The sequence below is a fragment of the Perognathus longimembris genome, chromosome 16 (genome assembly GCF_023159225.1).
Source record: "Perognathus longimembris pacificus isolate PPM17 chromosome 16, ASM2315922v1, whole genome shotgun sequence".
Lineage (NCBI taxonomy): Eukaryota > Metazoa > Chordata > Mammalia > Rodentia > Heteromyidae > Perognathus > Perognathus longimembris.
In genome coordinates this window covers 27,971,688-27,997,671 of record NC_063176.1, presented here as the reverse complement: position 1 = coordinate 27,997,671, position 25,984 = coordinate 27,971,688, and the positions used below count along the sequence as shown (strand labels likewise).

General features: G+C 39.7%; 1 protein-coding gene across 2 annotated transcripts in view; it reads right to left on the bottom strand.

Moving 5' to 3' along the window:
* Window positions 1-25,984, bottom strand: part of Kit (KIT proto-oncogene, receptor tyrosine kinase) — an 84,284-nt gene that overhangs the window by 30,926 nt on the left and 27,374 nt on the right. For both annotated transcript variants that reach the window (XM_048363969.1, XM_048363971.1), the window contains exons 2-7: window positions 15,874-16,143; window positions 12,432-12,713; window positions 10,831-10,967; window positions 6,169-6,337; window positions 3,101-3,290; window positions 1,104-1,219 (exon numbers count right to left, since the gene is read on the bottom strand). In XM_048363969.1, coding sequence (XP_048219926.1) covers window positions 1,104-1,219; window positions 3,101-3,290; window positions 6,169-6,337; window positions 10,831-10,967; window positions 12,432-12,713; window positions 15,874-16,143 — 1,164 coding nt within the window. The remainder of the gene's footprint in view (window positions 1-1,103; window positions 1,220-3,100; window positions 3,291-6,168; window positions 6,338-10,830; window positions 10,968-12,431; window positions 12,714-15,873; window positions 16,144-25,984) is intronic.

Sequence of the window (25,984 nt, the reverse complement as noted above, 5' to 3'; positions counted from 1 at the left end):
AAAAACAAACCCTTCTAGATGAGCAATCACAGCTTCTGTCTAGATGGTCATTTCCTAACTGTTTCTCTTCCCTATCTGTAAATGGATTGGACTATTCACCCATCACCCTGGTTGAACTGCAGCCTCAGGTGGAGTCCTATGTGAAATCATAGCAGGTGGGAAATCCAGGACAGGGCAAGGGGCTCCCAGCCTGTGTTCCACAACTATCCTTTTGGCTAACACACAGAAAGCACTCAGCCCTGTTCTTCAGTTCTGCAGGGATATGTTCTTTGGTGAACCTCAATCACCATACTGCTCTCCCACCAGGGATGGCCAATTCTGACAGTCATTTACTGGGCTCCTTGGTCTCTGATAGGGATGGTGTGGTAGACACCAGCCTACTGTCCTTTGCAAACATAGGTTGGAGTCAGAGCAGAGCCAGGAGGCAGCCCCTCACTCAGCCAAAACCCCAGCAGGGGCTCCCACCCTCTTGGCTTAAGCCTCTATGTAGGCATTTCTCCAAGAAGTTGTAGGGGTAAGAGGTAGGTGATGACAGCAATGCCGGACTTGGTATTGATGGTCTCATGAACACAACAATCTAAACCTAAACCACCTGCTATGCTTCCACCAATCCCCACATTTCTCAGGAATAACTTGTTAGCTAGATTTACATGTATCAACCTTAATGACAGAACAATCTAATAAATGTTACTAGTGAGATGGCCTGGGAAGAAGAGAAAGTGCTGTAACAGAGGACAATCATGTCAGATTTCCATGCACTGCCAGAACCCAGCTCCTACTCAACATGCTTTCCTACTTCATCAGTTCATAACAGTCTACCGTCCCTCAAACAACTGTTATTTTCAGTGTTGATGGCCCTGTTTACTTCAGAGACAGTCCCTAGAATTTGTGCCACTTTTATGAGATCATGTGGTCATTGAAATGTAGGGCAAGGGATTGGTTTTATTCTTCTAACCACCGAACCACGAGGTCTTTGTTAAGGTCAAAATTATCATGAAACATTATTTACATAGTAAACAAGAAACACAGTTGTACAGCTGTTACAGAGCCTCAATGTGCATTTATATATATAAAGATAAGGAAGGAGCTCTCATTTTACTTACTGTTCACATAAACACTAAAGGTCACAGAAGCATTGACATCAGAGTTAGACACAAGAAATGTGTAGGTGCCTCCTTCGGTCCCTTTTAATCTGGTGAGGTGAAGTTTGCTCACATATCTACAAAGAAAAGATGACAATCAACCTCCAGTACATAAGACCTGTCCTTTTTACCCTTCTAACTGGAAATGTGTGTATTTGCAGAGAACTGTAACTCCTTGAATTCAGCAGCAACAAAATTCATATTAAAACATGCACACACAGTTGATCTGGGACAAATGCCTACCGTATGAGAACAGAATGTGGAAAGGCCAGCTAACCAACCAGGCAATCTCAGAGCTGATGGCCCCTGCTTCTGTCCTGGTGGGGCTGTCCTCAACCACTTCCCTCTGTTGACACTATTTCCTCAGCCTCCCTCTGTGGGTGTCCTCAAGTTATCCTACTACATGGACAAACCCCAACCTGGTCAGCATTCATACATCACCATGGGGACCCATGAGCCCTTCAGAACTATCCACTCCACCACCCCTACACCTTGCTTCCTGAGAATTTCTTTTATTCCACTGAATTCTTTTCCCAGAATCGACTGTGTTGGTGATTGCATATTATACAACCTCAAGCAAATCCTGACATGTGCTCTGATGTGCATGTCTGCAGCCCATGAACAACTCTCCCCAAATGCTGTGCCCTTGCCACACTCCTCTCACCAGAGGACAACCACTCTCGCTGTAAACCACCTGCTGCTTGCTCCTAACTTTCCAACCTTAATCTCTAGGGAAGGTTTCTCTGTTCTGTGCCTTGTATGCTCTGCATTTTGCCATCCCTTCTCCTCATGGGCCCTGCTGTAGGGGCCCAGGACTGACTTCGATGTGGACAGCCTGCAAGGTCTGCAGACCATGAGTAACTGTGACGGGGAGTACACAAGCCCAGAGTGCAGGTCACAAAGGTCGTCTCCCAAAACAGACACCTTTCCTTGGATCTTTCCCCCATTCCCTGACAGCTCCCTGTTAAACTCCTGAGCTCAGATTCTGTCTCACAGAATGTGACCCAAGATACTTCCTACTTGGACATGCCAGTCAATATTCTCAAGATTAAGCCTAAGAGCATCTTCAGCTTCTTCTTTCTTCTCACTCAGTCACTTCCCAAATCCATCATCTTCCACCTACCCTCAGTTCTCAGCCCAAAGCACTGTCAGGCCTCACCCGTATTCTTCCAGTAGCCAAGGGCTTGAGACTACCTAAATCTATCCAGCTATCTGCCCCTCATGAGCCATTTCAACTTGGTCAATTTTCTTCATCCCTCTGCTGTTTCTTCTTCCATAAAAATGGGGGAAATGAGCATCTCCATATACAGTTTATCAGGATTAAAATGACACATCAAATTGATACATAAGGCAGTCAGAACCAGGCCTGACAGAAAGAAAGCATGTTCACTATCCATAACTCTTGAGAGCTACTCCCAGTTTACAAATGAGAAAACGGAGGTAGAGATATTCTCTCTCTCTCTCTCTCTCTCTCTCTCTCTCTCTCTCTCTCTCTCTCTCTCTCTCTCTCTCTCTCTCTCTCTCTCTCTCTCTCTCTCTCTCTCTCTCTCTCTCCATAGAGGAAAAGGGATTACTCAGATGAGGCCTCAAGAGGCAACCACTTCCAGGCCCGGTGCTGTTGGCTCATGCCTATAATACCAGCTACTCAGGAAGTTGAAATCTGAGGATTGAGGTCTGAAGCTAACATGGGAAGAAAAGTCTGTGAGCCTCATCACAAAGTCACCAGCCAAAAGATGGAAATGGAACCGTGGCTTAAGTGGCACCGTAGCTTTCAGTGGAAAAGGCCAAGAGAGTCTACAAGCCCTGAATTCACACCCTAGGACCAGCATAGGGGAAAACAATAGAGACAACCCTAGACTTCCTTAGCTGTGTCTTCTCATGCACTGACAGGCCAAAGAAATAGGATCAGACGGGTAGGAGATGGGGGACATGGGGAGTCTGCAGAGCCCAGGTCTTACCTGATATTGCTTTCATTCTCAGACTTGGGATAATCTTCCCATTTGTTGGTGGATGTCTTGTTCATGTATATCCACTGCTGGTGCTCAGGTCTGGGGTAGGAGTCATACTCAACAATCAAATCTACATTTTCTCCATCATTTACAAATATCGTTGTATTCATCATGGAGAAGACATTAATGAATCCTTTATCTAATCATAACACAGTAAGACCAAAATTGTTAGCCTCCACCGTCTGAAAAAAATCACAACCTCATCTTAAGAGTTACAACGATGATTGACTGCCTTCCAGTATTAATTGGCAACAAGAAGTAAGAAAATGTGAGCTAGCCGTGTTACCTTTGACGCTGCTCTTGCAAATTCCCTGCCATATGGTGAGAAAGAACATACAGTGGAAATGGAAAGCGGTTTCCTAAGAGATCTGTCTCTATCTCAAATCTTCTAAATCTACTGGTCTTGATGTATTTGGGGTTAAAAGATATTTGAGCTAAATAGCCCACTCTAGTCCCAGTAGAATTGTAAATGTGATAAGAAGGTCAATGTTTTTTTAAAGGTCAATATTTAAATAAAAATAAAAGAATCCTTAAGTATAACAGAGATGCTAAAAGAATGTGATTTTCTATTTGAAGAAAAATAAACCTAGGTCTCTCATCACATTGTACATATATTACTAGTAAATCACAGGTGACATTTTATTAATGAACCTGTACTTTTAACTAAGCCATTGAACTATTTACTATATGACTTTTTTGGGGGGGGGCAGTCCTGGGGCCTGAACTCAGGGCCTGAGCACTGTCCCTGGCTTCTTTTTGCTCAAGGTTAGCACTCTACCACTTGAGCCCACAATGCCACTTCTGGCTTTTTCTGTATATGTGGTGCTGAGGAATCAAATCCAGGGCTTCATGCATGCTAGGCAAGCACTCTACCACTAGGCCACATTCCCAGCCCCTACTATCTGACTTCTAAGGAGTGAGCAGGGCCAGGTTTGGTAGCACATGTTTCATATCCCAAAATTAAGAGGCTGTGGCAGAAGTATAATGAGTTCAAGACCAGCCAGGGCTGCATAGTGAGACCTTGGAGAAAAGGAGGAAGAGAGGAAGATAAGACGAGATTAGGAGAGAGAGTCAGGAAGAAAGGCTGGGAGAAGAGACAGAGGGTTTTAAAGCATTTAAGAAGCAACAGAAAAAATACCTTAACAATTTCAATGTATAAACATTAATAAATTTTACATAGTACAGTTAACAGAAAAAAGGACATTAAAATAAAAAAGAAATGTTTGTTCAAACTTGTAATTAAAATCTGATACTACTTTTCACTTATTAAAAATAGCAAAACTAATTTAAAATAAATTCCAAGCAACACGTAAGCATAAAAAAAAAAAACACTGAATTACACACTGCATGCTGGCATGGCTCAATTACTTACTTTGAAATCTAATCCTATAGCTTCAATTTGAGAATGCTCCTTGTAATGGAGCACACATGGGTCAGGATGGTCCCAAAGCTCTATTCTCTCTACTATTCTTACGTTTGTATCCAGATCCTACTTCTATTCCCTAAAAAATTACTTCTCTATCTCTTCCTACCCTTGCCCCACCTGCTAGCCACTCCTCGAACAATACAGGCCAGATTCAGATTTCACAACCACAAGTCTTTCCAGTCACACATTTATAATTCTTGGAAATTGATGAATGGATTTTTAAAATCCGATTACATACAACAATATGCTCAAAACATCCTTTCTAATTGCTTTCTGGAGCTGAAGCTGATATATCAACATGCTCCCTAATCAACTTAGCAAATTAATGCTTATGGAGTTTAATATTTTAAAAGCATGGCCTTCTATTCAAATTAATAAATGGTTCACAATCACGTTTGGGGACAAAGTAGAACACCACTTTCTGTGTGCTGACTATGTAATTACTAGGGAGGTCTCTTTTCTGTATTCAGTCTGGTAAGATATTTTCCCTTAGAACACAGGCAGAGAAATTTTAGGAGATTATTGTAGGATAAATCACACAGTACTGTTTCATAAATTACTGAAATTCGGGGAAGAGGAAAGAGAGAGATGAAAGCAAACATTGTATCAGTTCATTACTACTCATGATGGCAAATTTCATGTTGCAACAAATACTTAATCAGAGCCAAGCTCCAACAAAACTGTTGCTCATACACACACATATACATACATATAATTTTATACATGTATAAATTCTATTTAATAATTAAATCTGAATAAAGTTGGGGAATGTTTCCTAAAACTTAAAACTCCAGAAAATTGATGAAATTAAATTTATACTCAAAAGATCAAAAAGGTATGAAAGGAATAATTTAAAAATAACTATTACTGTTCTCAGCAAAACACAATCATCAAGTAACACATTATTTGCTCTCTTTATGTGTATATTTAAGAAGTAGTTCTGTGGGATTTTTTTGGTGGGAGGAAGGGGGTCAGTACTAAACCAACTGACAGACCAGACCAGACATGATAGACTTAAACAGATGACCATGTTCTGCTGTTGTTGGGTAGTAGAATCAAAGTTCAGTGCCTTCCTTCCTGATGGTATAATTTTCAGGCTACAGATGAGGCTCAGATAGAAGGGTGTTACAGGACAGGAAAATCTCAATTCAGCCTATACTACAAGTGAACTAGGGCCCATTAAGTGACAGAATAATGGAGTAAAAAGTAGAGAAGCTCAACCAAAAGATTCAGAAAAACTCCTAGGCTCTAAGTATTGAGCTGCCTGACAAGCAAAGGCAGTAGTCATTTCCAAAGTTTGGTCAATCAGCAAGCACTAGGATTTTAGAAAACCTCCGTTTCTACGTCATTTTGTGGGAAGGAGGCAGTGGGTAGCACAGAGACAGGCTGGAATGTAACAACTTCTGACTTTCTTCTGTTAAAACTGGTCTAGATGAAAAGGGTACAGGGATGATAATATTCATTCATTCATTCAGTGCTAATAAAATTCTAAGAATCTGTTCATAGAATTTCATTTACATAAAAAGGAAAGTCTAGTGATTTCTTTTCTCACTACTTCTAGTATTTTATACATTCCCAGAGAGATATTTACCTACTACTTTCAAGGTTGTTGTGACATTTGCTGATCCAAAAGAATTATTGGCGTAACACATGAACACTCCAGAATCATTAACTCTTGTTGAACTGATAGTCAATGCTTCCTGGCGTTCATAATCGAAGTCACCCTGATGCCAGCTATTGCGTTTTATCTGTGCTTTAGTCTGTTGGTTTCAGAAGAGGAGAAAAATACACATACACACACAGAGATTACCATATAATTTATATTCAGGGATCTTTCCTAAATTAAAAATAGCAGCAATTAACTTCTCCATATTAGCATTCATTAGACCCTACTGAAGTAGGAATAATAAAACATGGTGACAAGCCTGTCACTAGAAGCCTTCATATTCCAGGGTTACATTGAAAGATAGTCATTATTAATGAGTAGGGAAAACATCAAAATTAATTCCAAATTCTGTGCTATATGTATCCTATCTTCAAAGTTACTACCTAGGAAATATTATAGAATACTGATTATCTTTTTCTGTTCTGTTGCTCAGTGATTGAAAGAATAATGGTACTCACAATAAGGTTCTCTTTTATTACTATTTAGTGTCTGCAGGGACAACACAACAGAATTAGAATGTCTGCAAACAACCTGGAAGTCTCTTACCTAGTGAAATTTTGACATCTACCCAAGAAAGGAGCTGGGAGCTAAGAGAAATACAGGACCAAGCCCCAAAGGATTTAATCATGAGCAGAAGAAACAGGGCTGTGAATTTACTTTTTTAGAGTCACCATCCCAAAAGACAAATTATGAAGAGGCTGCTAGCACTTAAAATAGCATGAGAAAACCCAAATATAAGTAGGAGTAACACTATTGAAAAGGTATGCAGAGCTGAACACTGCTAACTACAGCTTCCAAATTTCATGTAATGTGTACATTCCGATTATAATGCAAAAATACACACACGCCTATATATCTATATCTATCTATCTGGACCAAAAAAAAGAAAGAGAGAAAGAAAAAGATAATGAAAGGAAAGAGGGATGAAGGAACAAAGGAATGAAGGAACAAAGGAAGGGAGAGAAAGAAAACAGTCATTGTTGACAAAGATCAAGATCAAGGGTGACTCCTTGGCCAGGTGACTATAACAGAGTTAACCCATCAGCCAGGGCTGTGTGTTAGAGCCACCCTTCTAGAAAGCAGCTTTGAAGAATGCTCATAGCCTTTGATCCACTCTAGCAAATACTATTGAGGAAATTTAAAGAAGAGCTTCACATGTTGACTGCAGTAGAAACTCAAAGTGATCTCAAAGCAAACAGGATATAGCAAAACAAGTTATAATGATGTAGAAAGTAAGGGTTTGTGTTACCTAAAAAAGGATAAGTTGAGTGGGGCACTGGTGGCTCACAGTTGTAATCCTATTCATAAGGTTGAGATCTGAGAATTGAAGCCAGCCCAGTCTGGCTTCAGTATATCCCAGTCTGTGAACCTCTTACCTCCAATTAACACCCCCCCCCCCAAAAAAAAAAGGAGTAGTGGCTCAAGTGCTGGAGCACTAGTCTTGAGCAAAAGTAAACTTAGGGACATCACCCAGGACCTGAGTTCAAGCCCAACTATGGGGAGAAAAAGAAAAGGGATAAATTAAGAGTACCTTACAACTGCCACCATAATTGGAGGAAAGGGGGAACAAACATGGAAAAATATGCAGAAATATGGACAAATATATGGACAAAATATGAAAAACTATGAGTTGAGTAGGATTTATAATGATAAGCAAGCCACTTGTGATCATGAAGCTCTTGACATGCAGTTAAATTGATTTGTGCTATAAATGTATAAAAGATATGTCCCAGATTTTAGTGACTAAATATGAAAAAAATGCAAAGTATCTCATTAACAAAAATGATGACATTTTGGATAATGGGACAAAGAAAACATTATTATTAAAATTATGTTTCTAGGTGGTTTTTTTTTTTTTGCTTTTTATAATGTACCTAGTAGAAAATTTTAAAATCACAAGACTCACACATTTTATACAGTACTGCTAACTATGAAAGTATTAAACCTAGTTTATTTTTTATTTCTAATGTTAACATACTTAGGAATTTCTTTATTCAGTACTAGAGATGAAGCCCAAGGCTATTCACATAATAGCCAAGTATCGTATCACTGAGGCAACCACATCCTATCCTAGCTTTTATAATTTTTAACATCAATATGAGCACATAAGGGCTAGAGATGTGGCTCAAATGGTAGGGAACCTGCTAGTAGGAATAAGGCCTGGAGTTCAAATCCTAGTACCAAGAACAAAAAAAGCAACCCAAAATTGACTGTTTAAAGAGAAATCTTCTGTCCTCTTAACTGGCTGGGTTTTGGGGCATGTCAGAATTACCACCAGCATTAGCTTTCACTTATAGAGGGTGTGAGGAAACAAAGGTGCCTGTAAGGACTTGCCAGCATAGAACACTGTGTAGACCTGAAGCCACTCCTTCTATGAGTCTCTTCTAAGGAATGGTTGAAATCTGACATTCCACTGTAGAAGATCAATAAATAAGAAAATGCAATGACCAAGTCAAGTGATGGCTTCAAAGTATAGTGACAATGGCCACTGTCCCTCAGACTCTCCAAAAGCAGGCGCTGGGTACGTTAGATACTAAGTTCTGGACTGAAAGTAGCTCGCTTTCACTTATCAAGGCCTGGAGCACCAGGCAGGAAGAATGTGCTGGTCAGTGCTAGATGGACAGCTTGGTCCTAAGTGAGGTGATATTAACATCTAAATCCCAAAGGCCATGGTGTAAGATATTGTCATGTGTAGGACACTGTGGGAGCAAATACAAACATCAGTGTTCAGAAGTATTAGCAAAGTTAACCAAGATTAACACGTGATGAATAAACTATCTTATGTTTCAATAAATTTCAACAACTCTAAAAACTTACTTTATCTTAAAGTTCATTGAGGTAAATTTATCCTAAATGGTGAGGATCAACCATTATTATTTTAAATTAATTTCAGAGTACTAACAGTATTCCATATTAAGCCAAAGAATATCAATACAACATTCATGGGTGAACTCTGGCAGAGAGCCAGGAGTGCCATCTGCAAGTCACACATTACATATTGTTTGCACGTGACTTGGTTTTCTTTAACCCTTGGAGGTGCACGCTGGGATGTCCCCAAAGAGTTCCCAACACTAAAGCTTTATCCAAGAGCACCAGAGGATTAATTGGGAATGGCATGCAGGGCTCCTGGGAAAAATGGTTCAGAAAAAAAATCACCTGGGGCAATTTCGTTTTTCAGCTCAAAAAAGGCTAATTTTTTTTTTTAAACAGAGGCTCAAATACACACATAGGCTAAATCATCTGAAACCAAGGATTAGAGAAAGCCAATTAATATGAGATTGTGTTCAGTAAGGTTTGCCAAAAAGCCATACATAAGCTACTATTTTTTTACTACATTATATGACATAGACACTAACACTTATTTCTCTAAACCATCAATGTGAAAGAAGAGTCTCTCATACAATCCATTCCCCAGGCCAATGGCAGGCTTGAGCAAGATACCATCCATCACAGGTCTACGTGGATATTTCACCATGTCCTTGCGTTATGCTAATCATCATGGTTATTTGTTTAGCAAATCATTTTTTAACCGGGCATGAAATTGCCAATACTAAGTCTAAGGCGTGTAGTGGAGGAAGAGGTATAAAAAGAGTATTTCTTTTTTCCAAGGTAATGTATACATATGTGGGTAATGGAAGAGAAGCCTCTGGTAGCTAGTGAACTAGAAACTAGATAGACTTCAATATTACTTTAAAAAAAAAAACCCTAGCTAAGATTTATTGTTTTAAGATATGTTGAGCACACTATCTGACAGATACTAGAGATTTAATATGCATTTGTTAAATGAATGAGAACCAAAACATGTTCAAATATTTTGGATTAAAGATAACTATTATATTAATAGGACCCAAAACAAATAGAGGGCCATTAGCAATCTAATCTCAGGTAACCAGCTTCAAAGGAGAAAATCAGAACCATGCACTCCTCACTCAAATGATTAGGTTATGCTGTTGGGGAGTTGGGGACCTTCCTGATTCATATCTTACCCATTTATTTATGCTTTATATATATGAAGGGGGAGAACCTGGAAAATTTTTACTATCTTAAGTTACTTAGCCTGAGCAGCACAATAATTTTTATGATATTCATACAATTAACCATTTTTTAAAAATCTCTCTATTAAAGTCATTCAAAGAAATAGAACTAAACAATAACATGAGGCTGGAGTTACCTAAAACTTTTTCAGAATAAATTTCAAGAAGATAGTTGTCAAGAATTAGAAATGTGGTGAGGTGTGGGAGGCTCACACCTGCAATTCTATCTAATCAGGAGGATGAAATGTGACAGATGAAGTTTCAAAGCCAGGCTGAAAGTCCATGAGACTCCATCTCTAATTCTAACAAAAAGCTAGGCTGGTGGCATGGCTCAAGTGGTGCAGTACCAGATAAACAATCAAGCTAAGAAAACTTGAAGCCTTGAGTTTAAATCCTGGTACCCGTCAAATAATAATAATAAATGTATATGTAGAAATCCAGAGGCAATACATACATGAATATATATACTCTCAGACAATCCCAAAAGACAAGCAACCAATAAAGTCACTCTAGGACATGCTTTTAAAGGAAAACTTCAAAACAACTCACTTACCTGACTGTGCTCCTTTATCCACATGGAGCCCACAGAAGAAGACACATCTTTTATTGTGCATGTCACTGTGAAGACTTCCCCTTCCCTAAGGAGATAGCTCGGTTTGGATATAGACACCATTGGTATAGCTTTAATGGCTAGAATAAAAAGAATAAAATAATTTTTTCTATTATAGATTGAAATTTTAGCTTGTTTTTTAAATAAATATTTGCTCAAATGCTCACAGCTTACATCATTATCTTATAAGTAAAATAAAAAGGCTATCTGAAGACATCAGCAGCTGGGTGCCAGTGGCTCATAGAGATTTGAGGATCTAGTTTTAAGCCAGCTTGGGCAGACAATCAGAGAGACTCTTCTCTCCAATTAACCAGCAAGAGGCCAGAAGTGGAGAGGTGGCTCAAGTGGTAGATTGCCTGCCTTTAAGCGAAAAAGTGAAACAGGAGCTGGAGATCCTGAGCTCAAGCCCCAAGATTGGCACTACAAAAGACCTTAAATTAAATAATGCATCGTTGGGGCTGAGAGTGTGGCTTAGTGGTAGAATGCTTGCCTAGCATGCATGAAGCCCTGGGTTTGATTCCTCAGCACCATATAAACAGAAAAATTGGGAAGTGGCACTGTAGCTCAAGAGGTAGAGTGCCAACCTTGAGCAAAAAGGAGCCAGAGACAGTGCTCAGGCCCTGAGTTCAAGCCCCAGGACGGGCAAAAATAAATAAGTAATGCATCCTTCAAGTCAATTCATTAATATTGAAGGGAAAAGATAGGAATGTCTACTAGGAGATTGTTAATGATTCTAGAAAATTGCTTTTTCAAGATAGGAAAGAATAGGAAAGTATAGGTTTAGTCTTTACCTCAGACAACCTTGGTGATTTCATGGAATGTGACGTGAAAGCAATTACATCCTTCTAACCAAACAGGCATCTTTCCCAGGCACTATACAAATAACATCTTGCTTGTCTCTGAAAACCTGTTTTTAAATAACTAAAATTTTCCTTAATTTCAATGAGCATACTTTTTCAAAAGTCTTAATAAAAAACTATACTCAAAAGCTGAATACCAACTGCTGTCAAATTAAATAATTTCAGATATAAAACCTAGATTATCTTCTGGTTACTGAAATATCCTATGGGGTGTCATAATAATAATAACAGACCTGTAACTAGTTGATCGTTTCCTTCTCAAATCTCAGAGTGTGAGAATGTATGAAAATAGATTAACTAAAAAGAAAGTCAATTCACATGTTAATGGTGAATCAAAGAATGAATAACTTGTACACTAATCTTTTCAAACAGTATAATTAAAGCTTTCCATCAGGTGGGAACACTTAATGTAACTATGTCGCTTTCGGATATCCCAAATCAGAAGATTTAATCAGCATTCCAGTCTGTTCTAAATGCCAATCTCGGGCAGGCATACCTACCTTAGCCAGAAATGACCATGTTGGGTCTGGGACTGTGAAAGAATGAAATTCAAAAAGAGCTAAGTTTTTAGAAGCTGTGAATTAATGAAAAGCATGTGATCGCCTATACTAAGGTGGGCCAAAGAGAAAAGAAATGGTTGACACAGTTTTCCTATGATCAAAAGAGGAAAGGAAAGGGCCATACCTGCCCTTACTTTCAGGACAAGTCTGTCTGACAATACCAGTTTGCCATCTCGTTCTGCAGCACAGCGGAAACAGAGCCGATGGTAGGCTCGCTTGACGTTTTTGATGGTGATGCCAGTTTTGGGGTCAGAGACAAATGTCAGGTCCTTGGGGAGAGGTTTCCCTTCACACTCCCTGAGAGAATAATTTGCCACCTCTGGATCCGTCAGAGGACAGCGAACCAGTGTATCGTTATCTTCTTTCCCATACAAGGGAAGACCAATAAGGAAGAGCTTGTTTGGATCTATAAGATATCAAACAATAGTTTTTAAGTGAAAACATTTTTCAAAGAGCTAAAATATTGCTTTTCATGACTGCAATCCCCAGTGGTCCAAGCAACTTATTTGCTATGTAAACAAACACAAAATCTATCCATATAGTAGAAACAATTAAGAGTGAACATTTATTAAAGAATTTCTATGTGTCCAGCACTAACATTGGACCATTACACATTTAATCTCAAGCTTCAGAGTGTCTCTGCATGATCAGAGATCTATCTGAAATGCTTGAGATATGAAAGTGTTTCAGATCTTAAGAGTTTTTTTAGAGTTTGGAGTATCTTCATAGACTTGAATGGTGAAGCATCTTGAATTCCAAATTCCATATCTAGAACTTTTCCAGTAGCATGTCAATGCTCAGGAAGTTTCAGATTTCAGAGCATTTTGGGGTTTGGATTTCTAGATTAGGGATACTGCAACCTGTACAGTTCAAAGTACTATTCGGTTCTGGTTGAAGAGATGGTTCTTTTCTAATGTCACATAGGTTGCCTAGAAATTGCTGTGCAGAAACCTAAACCTAGGTCTGATTGATATCAAACATTGAGCTCTTAAAACTCTGAAAATACTTTATTACAACAGTTACTCTTTTTCTACAACAGGTAATAAATATCCTAAAGGCATCTGTTGAGAATAAGCAAATCTGATGACTCCTGGTGAGGACAGAGAAAAATGTCTTTTCCTGTAACTCCTCTGTATGGGACCCTTTCCAGATCGGAAAGACCTAAGACTTGTTTAGTTTCTGAAGGGATTGTAGAAACCCCTCAATACATTGAAAGGAACTGATAATTCTGGAAGGCAAATACCTTCAAATGCATGAAAACAGATAGTGAATTTCAAGAATACCATGGCAGATACTTTACTGTCCAAGCCAGGACACTTGTGAATGGGAGGAGACACTACAAATCACTATGCAAGGACTAACTGGTCACTAACAAGGAATGTCTGAGGACCTGTCTCATAGACACAAAGCCAAGCAATAGACTGCTACCCTCAACTATAAATATAACACAAAAAAGGGGGGTGGGCCAATGGATTAGACTACAATTCTGTTTTTAAATTGTCCTTTTTGTCTGAAAATTAGTTTTCTCATGAAAATGATTTTGAGCTGGGGACTGGTGACTTGTGCCTATAATCCTAGCTACACAGGAGGCCGAGATATGAGGATCAAGGTTTGAAGCCAGCCTGTGTGGAAAAGTCAAAGAGATTGTGTCTCCAAATAACCAGCAAGAATGCTAGACTTGAGGCATGGTTCAAGTGGTAGAGTAACAGCCACAAGTGAGAAAGCAAGAGTGTAAGGCCTTGAGTTCAAGGCCTGGTAATAGCACCAAAAGAAAGAAAGAAAGTGTTTAACTTTACTGATATTATATATATTCAACTTTGAAAAAAAATGTCATAGCCAAAGTATGGTGGAGGTCACTGTTGGCTATTTTTCTATCTATACTTTTTCTCTGCCAACTATGCTTGGGTTCTTTTATCACTGTGACACAGGTTATAAGGGTCTAAACACCTTAAGTAAGTTATAATTAAGGACAGTTCAAGCTTATAGAAGATGACTTTCCCATAAAACAAAGCTCATGAGCTCTCTGAGTGATTGGGGTGTCTAGTCTACTAAAAGCAGAATAATACTTCATTACCATCTGAAAAGTACAAAACATCTTCTCAAATTGTACAAAGAACCCATAGTCTGGCTCAAGGATTATGAACTATACCCTGAAGCTAAGGTGGAGCTTTTGAGTGTGCATTTCTACTCAGCTACCTACACCGAAAAGGACAGCTGATAGACGAAGCAGAGCCACAGTCAATTCATAGTAATCTTCTGAGTCTTCTTTATTAACCCCTGGTAAAGCATACTAGCATTTGCATAATCTTATCCCTCAGTCCATCCCTAAGGAAGACAGAACAAGTCATTTTAGACCTATGTACTAAAGATGAGGAACTCAAATCTCTGGAGACAGAAGAGCTCCCAATGTGTTCATCCACAAGACTGGATACAGGCTTCGTATGTTTCAGGCTGTTTCTTTCTTTCTTTCTTTCTTTCTTTCTTTCTTTCTTTCTTTCTTTCTTTCTTTCTTTCTTTCTTTCTTTCTTCTTTCTCTCTCCCTCCCTCCCTTCCTTCCTTTCTTTTTTTTCTGGTTCTAACACTTGATTTCTGGGCTAGGGTACTATTCTTGAGCATTTTTTGCTCATTGCTAGTGCTCTACCATTTGGGTCACAGTGCTACTTCCAGCTTTTTCTGTGATTAGTTGATGACAAGAGTCTCACAGACATTCTTGCCTGGGCTGGCTTTGAGCTGCGATCCTCAGGTCTCAGCCTCCTGAGTAGTGCTGATTACAGGTATGAGCCACTACGCCCAGCTTTCAGGCCATTTCTTAAGGACAGCACAGAAATGGTATACTCATAATTAGAACCAGTACTCTATTTCTCCTATAACTTGGGTATTTCTATTAACTGTGAGTAGCTCAGTTTTTACATCAACCAAAGGATATATGGCTTAACCCAGCTAACTTCCTCAAAACAAAATAGTAAAAAGCACAGGAAAATGGTGGATTTATCATAGGAAATAAATCTATGTCTCAGTCACATTTTTTGTTGTTGTTGTTTCTAAGAAGTCACAATTTAAAAAAAGAATCAACTCTGTCTGGAACTTGTATCAGACAAGGGTTACTGAGCTGACTGAGTTGCTTTCCTGGAACTTATTTCAAGGGAGAGGGCCAAATCTTTTGAAGTGCTGATCTACTTAGGCCTTGAGAGGCCTTTGGTTCTCTAACATGTTTTTGCTAAGTGGGAATATCTAGTATCTCAAGGAGTACAAATGCACCTTTCCCAGGGGGCATAATTAATTGTCAGGGTTTATTCCATGCACCCAGACAAATGAGCTACACATACTATAATCTCATTAGGAAAAGTACCACAGCCTTGTATACCACCAGCTGGGGACACATTCAAAGCCACCATGTATATAAAAAAAAAAAAAATGGAGAAAACCAGTGAAGAAACATGATTGTAAGCTTTGCAGACCTAGCCAACAAACTACCTATGGCTCAGTCAATTACAAGCTATCTACAAATTAGGAATGGGGTGTCAAGCCCTCTTAAGTCATAATATTACATGAAGCCAAGCATTTACCTCTAACAAACACATAAATGGAACTCTTTAAGCCATCTTTGTTGACACACGTGTATCTGCCTGTGTGGGTAACCTCAGCTTTTTCTCTGATCCATTCATTGTGCTTATTCTCACTCATCTGATCCAGGGTTTCAAAAGTCCATTTGACAAAGGCAGGATCGGAGCATATCAGCCTCATGGTGTCACCAGCTCTGATTATTAACTCTGACTGTGCTGGCTCGATGGATGGGGAAGACGGCTCTCCTGGACTCACAGATGGTTGAGAAGAGCCTGCCAAGAAAAACGCGGAACGTGTTGAGTCTGATCTTCCTTGGCGAAAGAAAGCATTTCTTCTGTATTGAGTTCCATCTTCTGTGTGCTCTGCAATAAAAACATGACAGTGCTGTCTAGCTTTTTAAGGCTGGAAAGAGAGCTGTTTTAAGTTTCTTAAGTTCATATAGAAAGTTATTTTCTGCAACCTTCAATTCATCCTAAGAGTCATATTTGGTGCCTAAATTCAAGCCATAGGCTCTGACTTCTTTGTGTTAAACACACAACTGGATCAAGTTTCCACTCTGATTGTAGGCCATCGTCATGGCAGTGATATGCTGATATTTGGCTTAGAAATAACAGAAACAAAATCTCAAACCATGGAGACAAGAAACAACAACAATCATCCACAGGCCTTGCTATCGGCAAAACATACATGACCAGGACATCTTGGCTGCTGCTTCAAGCTGCTGCACTCAGTCATTTCCATGTAATTTTCTTTACATGGCAATGTTTATCAAAAAAGACCTATTCACCACCAGGCATAGTGGCTCATAATAATCTTAGCCACTCAGGAAGGAGGAGATTGGGGTATAATGATTCAAGACCAGCATGAGGGAGCAGTTCATGAAACTACCACCTCAATCAATAAAAGTGTGTATGTAGGGTTGAAAGGTCACCTGTCACTCAGCTATGCAGGAAATGTAAATAGGAAGATCATGGTGGAGGAGGCCTGGCCATGTGAAAATGCATAAAGCAAAAGGGTCTGGGGATATGGCTCAGATTGGTAGAGTATATGCCTAGCAAGCATATGTCCTTGAGTTAAAAAGTAGCACCATAAATTAGTTGATTAACTTTTTTAAACAGAGACAACTATTCACAAACTCTAAACAATAAAGCAGAAAGTAATAAATCTTCTCCCTCCTTCCCCCCAGTCCTGGGACTTAGAACTTGGGGCCTGAGCACTGTCCCTGGCTGCTTTTTATTCAAGGCTACTGTACTCTACCTCTTGAGCCACAACACCACTTCTGGCCTTTTCTGTTTATGTGATGCTGAGGAACTGAACCCAGGGCTTCATGTATGCTAGGCAAGCACTCTACAGCTAAGCCACACTCCCAGCCCCTGATACACCTATTTTTAAGATCAGTCCACGAGATATTCCATTCGTATGTTAGGTTCACCCCCCCATACCTCCTGTTATCTTGTTCTTGTTCTCTCTCTCTCTCTCTCTCTCTCTCTCTCGTTTGGTTTTTGAGACAGAGTCTGGCTATGTAGCCCATACTGGCCTTAAACTTTTAATCCTCCTGCATGGTTTCCTAAGTGCTAAAATTATATGTTAGATTTCAACTTGTATAAGGTTTCCTTTAGTAGGAAACCAACGTATCTACTTTGTCAAAATGTGAATGTTAGACTCAATATGAAACTTGAACCTTGGAAAATTTACATATTCAAATATCTGTCCATTAATTATGGCCCACAAAAGCATTGTGCGAGATGCTGGGGGAAAGACATGCCTATGTGAGCCACGGTCTTTGCACTCACTTCTGAGCCAACTTCTCCCAAGTGCAGAATAAGTGAAATAAAGCTACAAGTTCACACTTTAAGAAGAAAAGGTGAGAAGTGGGCTAGCCCATGATCATTTCAAAAGAAGAACAAGCACGTGGCAAGAAGAAAGGTCTGGTGCTGAGGTTGTCATATGAGATCTTTTTAGCAATGAAGAAATGAGCCTGGCTGGAAAACAGGGTTCCTTGTGGCGACTGTGAGAGGTACATCTAAGTCACACAAAACAAGGCTGGAAATTGCCCTGTGCATCTGAGTATACGTACCTGGAATGGACCAGAGGCTGTGTGACTTTAATTATAGTTTTTCCCTGAAAAGTGACAATGCATAGTGACATATCAGAGAATTAACCAGATCCCAGGAAAGCAGTGGAGATCTAGTCCGTAGGCAAAACTGAGAACCTATCAAAGGTAGTTAAGCATGAAGACCAACAACATACTATTAAATGAAGTAACAGCTGTGGGTAATAGTGCAATGGAAAAGGGCAGAAGGTTGACTCCATAGAGAACTCCAGTGATGGGGACAGAGGATCATCCATTGAGTAAGGCAGACTGAGGCAGAATTGTGCAGATCCCAAGGGGCTGGGACTTTCAATTACTTCTGCAAGACTGTGGGGGAAATGGCTTATGTGCATGGGTTCTGTGCCCCTTCCACACTCATACCACGATGGCGACAAAGACTGACCTGATTTCTTTTGGAGGAGGAAAGGCCATGTAAACTAGGTAAAGGAAGAAGTGTGTAGAGGTAGAGTATGAGGATAATGGCAGCGAGGGAGAGCCATAAGTTTAGAATGGTGAGAGTGGGAAAACAGAGAAACCAGAAAAGAACTGGGACATGACAGCAAGATTCTCAGTGGTAGATTGCTTATAATCTGAAATTTGGATGGTCATAGTATAGGCTGATTTGTAAAGTTAATTAAGCCAGGATGGAACCATTAAAGAACCAATCTCAAATGGTAATACCTATTGCCTATAATCTTAGGTACTCAGAAGGCTGAGATCCGAGGATGGCTGTTTGAAGGGAAGTCTGTGGGACTCTTATCTCCAATTAACTACCCAAAAGCCAGAAGTAGAGATATGGCTCGAGTGGCAGCAGAGTGCCAGCCTTGAGCAAAAAAGCTCAGGGACAGCAGTTATACCATGAGCTCAAGCCATAATACTGGCATACATGTACATGTACGTACACACACACACACACACACACAAATCCATACACAAAATCAATACTAGCCCAGAGGAAATAGGAAAGAATCAGAAGAGGACACAAGGAAGGTAAGAGAAAGGCTAGAGAGAAAGAAGTAGCAAGAAAGACAGGGTTGAGGAACCACAGGGAACCGACAAAACTCTTCCAATATGGTTACAAAGAGACCCCTCAAAGTCCAACAGCACAACTCCAGTTGTTTGTTGTTCCTCAAATTTGTTTATAGCCTATAAGCTATAATCTGTAACTGAACAAAACTAAAAGGTTTAAAAAGAGAGCAAGTTGGTTATTCACATGGGAGAGTGGCAACAGGAAGGAGACACACCAAAGAAACACAACAGAAAGGTGGGATTGTGCCCTGCAGGCATGTATGTAGGTGACCAGTCTCAATTTCATTTTGTTTTTCAGACAATTATTCCATTCCACCCAGGAGCACAACCATGGCCTTATGGTGTCAAGCAAAATACACACTAGATCAAAAGACAGCTTTGCTTATTAGCTAAAGATAACAGTAGGGTCAATTATAACCACTCAATGTTAGTAAATGCCAATGTGGAAGGTGCTACAGGTTAACAGAATTTCATTGTGTCCACCAGGCTCTGTATCTCAGGAGACACAGTAGTGAGAATAAGGACAGAAAATGGATGAGATTATTCATCACAGCTGTACAGTGTTAAATAATGCAAACTGAGATAGTAATAAGGAAATGCTGTTATTTCAATTACTTATCCCTTTAAAAAAAAAAACAAAACACGAGTTTGTTCCAAATGACTATGCTCATGAGACTGACAGCAAATTTGATCCAAAAATTCTTAAGGAGTTTATACTGTCATACTTCAATTTATATTTCCATCAGTTTTTCCCATGAGTCAAGATTGAGGTAATATACAGATTATTATGAGTCCAGTCAAATAAATATTGCTGATTCCTTTTGTTGTTGTTGTTCCTAGATAGTACTCTATCCACTTGAACCAAACTCCACTTCTGGCTTTTTGCTGGTTAGAGATAAGAGTCTCTGGGATGTGTCTGCCTAGGCTGGCTTTGAACCCCAAACCTCAGGTCTCAACTCCCTGAGTACCTAGGATTACAAGCATGACTCCTCAGATGCTGGCAGGCTTTACTGACTTCTTAAGATCTTCCAGGTCAATATAGGCAAATCCTGCCTGTGTGGCCTAAGGCAGTTCACTTCCCATGAGAAAACTGTAGATAACAATACTGTCATGTCATCTCACGGGTTCTCAGAGAATCAATGCGCTAACACAGGCAAAGAACTTAAAACAGAGCTGGGGATTTTTTAAACACTAGCTATTTAGCAGGTTGATACAAAGTAAGGCTCTTTAGTTAAGACCAACCATTTAGACCAGCACTAGGTCTGTGCCAGTAACTAATCTTATACTCCTTGAACAAGTTACTTCTCCATTCTGTCTGGGCTCCTGGCCTACAGGAGTATACCCATTTCTTAAGTGTTGTACACAGCACGTGGAACCTCACTTGGGCACACAGAAAACACAATACATTTTATTCTAGAAACATCTTACCAGCTCCAAACCAGTCCTGACTTACCCACTTCCAAACAGGGCAGTGACCCGATTTCTCCCTCTCCAGCAGGAAATCCTCGCCTTTTCCTCTGTGGCCACCATCACATACACATCTAGTATTCCTTCCCCTCCCGCTGTCCCAACCCAGACAAGTGATTTTCTCTCCTCAAACATCTCCCTGCCCCAACCCCCTGAGATCCATCTGCCTCAAACCACCCTCTTAACCAGACCATCCAGCTTCAAAGCCCAGAATAAAGCAAAGGCAGCTAATACTGCTTCAGTGTGACTAGCAAAGTGCATAGGATTCCTTTCCAGGTGTTTTCCTCAGACCCAACTTACCTCTCCCCAACAGGCCTATCTTTCTGCTCATCCTGGCTTGCAGCCCTATAACACATCTTCTCTAGTCCTAATGGAAAGCCAGCCAAAGGCCAAACTCACAATAAGCATTGTCTTCTGGCCTTTAAGGTCACTGCCCCCTGACTGAATCCCCCAACAGCTAGTGCCACCACCTACAGGGCTTGTTCTGTCCTCACCTGTGGACTCTGCCCATATCTGACCTCTCACCTCACTGCCAGGCCTTAGAAACCCCAGATAGCTATTCCTCTAGCAGAGTTAAACAACAACTAACAACAACAAAATCCTCACCACCTGTCAGTGAAGGTGTATACTCCTAGACATCCAGTCCCAGTATGATATCATCAGTTTACTACCCTGACCCCCAAAGATGGCATGTCCATTCTGCTGCTCCACCAAGAACAGTATCCTGGTTCATTGACTAGGATAAGCCTGAAAATTCAACATCACAAATTTATACCTTAAGTCTAGTTTTATAATTTTCAAAATAATAACCACCAAAAGCATTCAGAGTATATTTTCAAATTAAATCATTTAATGGTTCAACCCTCAGACTCATACTATAAAATGAAAATAGGCTTTTACTAGGGTGGGCCTGTGGGTAATGCTTATTCTCTTGTTTCCAAACCATCTAATGACAAATTAAAAACAACAACAACAACAAAAAAAAAAACAACCTAATGATCTATGTTTAAAAAGAGCAGATATTCACTTGAATGGAACCTCTTTCAAAAAAGTACTCCAAGTTAGCTTTAAGCTGCTTTGAAATGACACATTCTGCAGGATATCTAGTATATAGCAAGATCTCAGCATGTTTGTTCAATTGTGTTTTACTTACTTTGGAGGACTTTTCACATGAGGAAATGTGCTTCCTTAATTACGTTTGGCTAAAAATAATATTAAAAGCTGTTTTGTTCCCTGAACATACGTTAATTAATGAACCAAAAGAAAATGCTACATGACAATTCCCACCACCCTGGGGATGGACTCCTATAACAAGGGTGAGGGTGGAAAAAATCCAATGACAACCTAGGATAAATAAACCTAGGAAGTATTTATCCTAGGTTCTTGCTGAGTGCTAAACTTGAACCTAGTGTGGTCCTTGTTCACAAAATGAAGGAGCCACATGGACAGATCGCAAAGACAATACAAAATAAAAGAAATGCCAGCATACCCTCGACTCCTTCCTTCTTGGGTACTTGTGATGTCTGGTAAAATGTAACCAGCCCTAAAGAATTGATGGCAAGGACTCAGACAGATTCTTATACATCCATGGAAAAACAGTACTAATCGCCACAGCCCAAAGAAGGGAGCAACTCAAAGAGTCCATCAACAGATGAACAGATAAACAAGATGTGGGGCATATGTACAATGGAGCTATAAAAAGGCTCCATTGAGCCATAAAAAAAAGAATGAAATGCTGATCCATGCTAAAATATGGAAAGGTCTTGAAACCCTTCTTTTAAATAAGTCAGGCACTACAGACTGAATGTTTCCATCTATATGAGGGGCTAAATTAGGATAATTCATAGAGACAGGAAAGAGAACCAAGGATGCCAGGGCTTAAAGTGAGGACAAGGAGTGAAGAGTTAAATGAATGGCATTTTTCTGGAAGGATGTTTTTTGTTTTTGTTTTTTTAAGAAAAGTATGAAGACTTAGATATGGTATCTTTTATGTTGCAAACATGTTTACCATGATTTTTCAAAACCATGAAATTTAAAAATCATAAGCCTAAATCTTTCCTAGTTGACAGGCTCATGCCTGTAATTTTAGCTACTCAGGAGGCTGAGATCTAAGGGTCATGGTTTGAAGCCAGCCAGGGCAGGAAAGTCCAGGGAAGTGGTACTGTGGCTCAAGTGGTAGAGTACTAGCATGGAGCTAAAAGAAGCTCAAGGACAGTGCCCAGATCCTGAGTTTAAGCCCCAGGACCAGCCATAAATAAATAAATAAATAAAATGATTTTTAAAAAAAGAATTAGCCATTCTTTTGAGAACTCCACACAGTTGTGCAACTGTGTCCTCTTCCACACTACCTTCCACTAACCAGGTATTGGCAACAGAACCTATTTTAATTCTAAGCAGAAGGACCCAAAAAGTTTTGTTTGGAAATCATACAGCCTAAGCACTTCATGCCTGGGGCTATTCGCTCTATCTTAGCTCTTCTAGTCACTTGGTTATAGTCCCCAAACCTTCCAAGGAAGTTTTGATAGTGCACTGTGTATACATTATATGAATAAAGTACATGCTTATGACAATTAATGAAAAATCAGTATGTGTATTTCATTAAAGAAGAGCTAACATGGAAATAGGGTAGCTGAACTAGAAAAGGTGTAATGTGAAATTTAGTAGATTGAGAGACAACTAGACCCCCCCCTCATCCCCAACTCACCAGAAGCTAGGGAGATTCTGCCTGCAGACTGCTTCAAAGGATCATGTTAAGAAAAGTGAAGTTTGAAATTGCAGATCTTGTATTCTGGGTGTGGATGGCAAAGATAGCAGGTCAGGTCAGAGCTCTCCTGACAATCCTTATCAACCAGCCAAGGCTCAAAAGACTTTGGCCCTCCATCCAAAGCTATACCAACTGTTCATCCTTCATGTTTACTTTTCAGCCAAAAATAAAGTAATTTTTGACAATGTATCAATGAACCAACTAACTGAAGATCCAGGCTATCCTTGTGAACTTGGGGACCTATGCTGTCTCATCATGGACAGTGCTTCTCCATCACTGGCTAAGCACTGGTCACAAAGGCTGCTCCCCTTTACTGGGTGTGGTGCATGGCTCAGGTTAATGGTCAGCTAGCTCTTCAGATCCGTCATAAATGTCGATTGATGCAAAGACTGGATTTATAGTTGGGGTTAAAAGTAAGGAAGTCATTTCAAAACCTTTCCTCCTTTGGACACCAAATATAAGGAACTGTGCAATATAATGGCTGGGAAAGAAAACCAGGTAGAGAGGCCTAGTATAGCTTTGAGGAAGTAGAGCAGAAGCAACGGCTGCCTTGGAGTTCAATATTTGGTTCATGTACTGTTTAACCACAACTCATGATAAAAAAGAAAAGCTAATGATTTGTATGTCATATTGTTTCTGACATACTTTCATGCCCCCACAGGAATACAGTGGAGAAAAACCAAGATGGAAGGATCCTAGTAATTGCCCACAACACCCTGGAGGCTTTACAGACAAAGAGATGATTCTGGAAATAGAATAAAGCTGGAGAGGAGGAGGAGCACAGTGAAAAGCACACAAGTCCCCAAAAGGCTCTAGTACTACTTCTACCACTGGAGGAACCTCCTTAGACCCCCACCCCCACCCCACCCTCAAAGTACATGCTATACTATATAGCATGGAGCCTATTGGCAGGACACTAGGGACCATCTCTGAAGGAGGGCATGCGTGAGGGACCAGGGTTGTAGACATGCTAGTACAGAGATTATACCACCCTGACCCTCACTAAAGCTTCATTCTAGGAGCATCTGTTGCACAGATCGTCATTGTCTCCTGATGGTAAATAATTTTAAATGTTTTCACATTGTTTCACATATCTTGAAAGACTGAATGCACTTTTAGTGGGAGAAAAATCCAACTACCTTACCACTATATATATCCAGGCCTTTAAAAGTAGCTCAATAGTTGTATACTGCTCATGCCTGTAATCCTAACTACTCAGAAAGCTGAGATCTAGGGATCACAATTCAAAGTCAGCCAAAACAGGAAAGTCTGTGAGACTCTTAACTCCAATTCACCACTACAAAGCCAGGAGTGGAGCTGTGGCTTAAATGGTAGAGAGTTAGCCTTGAATAAAACAGGTCAGGGACAGCCCCCAGGCCCTGAGTTCAAGCCCCAAGACAGACACTTCATCCTCCCCCTACAAAAGGAAAGAAAGAAAAGAAAAAGTAGCTCCATAGACAAGTTTGAGAACACACAAAACATGAATCTCACAGAGATTCACCACTCTGCTATCTCCAAAGGATTTTTTAAGTAAGACAGAGTCCTAAGATCTCTTAAACACAGTAAAATGGGGATGAAAAGTGCTTATCTAGGTAAAACTCATAAAAACCTATATAGTTTAGACATAAAACAATGTATGACATCATCTCCTTGATATCTTTCAAGTCTTCTGGGCAATACAAATTTCTGCTTAGTTTTCAAAATAAAGTCACATTTCCAAGAGCATGCTAAGTCTCAATACTTTATTAGGTATAAGATATTTAATGGAGCCACTAACACAACTATGTTCATCGCAGCACAATTTGTCATTGCTAAAATATGCCCCAGATGCCCCTCAGTAGGCGAGTAGATCAGGAAAATGTGGTACATATACACAATGGAATTCTATGCCTCTATCAGAAAGAATGACATTGCCCCATTCATAATAAGGAAATGGAAGGACTTGAAGTGAAGTGAGCCAGACCCAAAGAAACATAGACTCTATGGTTTCCCTCATAGGGAATAATCAGTACACATCTAGGATAGTCCTAGCTGAAGATCACAATAGCTCAAGAGCTATGCCCATATGAACACATAAGATGATGCTAAGGGAAATGAACTTCAAGTCATAGAAACAAGTGGCATATCACCATGGTAGTTATTTTCAACATGCCATGTGAAACCATGCCCTTCTGTGTTTTTTTTCCTGTATTCCCTTCCTGTGGTTTTACCTGTGATATCACTGTATCTGATTTTAGTACCCTGGATATTGTATATATGTGTATTGGAACTAGGGAAGGGAAAAGGAATACCAAAATCGAGAGACAAAGGATAAAAAGACAAACCAACGCAACAGCAATACTTACAAAACTATAAGGTGTAAACCAACAGTACAACTCATGGGGGAGGGGAATGGGAGGAATGAGGGAAGAGGTAACAGTTGGATAAGAAATGTACTCACTGCCTTACGTATGAAACTGTAACCCCTCTGTACATCACTTTGACAATAAAAAAATGAAAAAATACATTAAAAAAGATATTTAATGCCTATACAATATCTGTTTCAACATCTGAGCCAGTCTAAGGGTTCAAGCAATAGCAATATAACATCATAAAATGATCTGTCAGTTGGAAGCTGGTTTAAAATTCACAAATTTGAAAGACTTGTTTACAACATGGCTTTAAAAGAAGTTCCTTAAATATATTTTGATATACACTTCAACCCACTGACAGAGAACTGAAAGAGAAATAAAACTAAATAAAACTGAAGTTAACACATCAG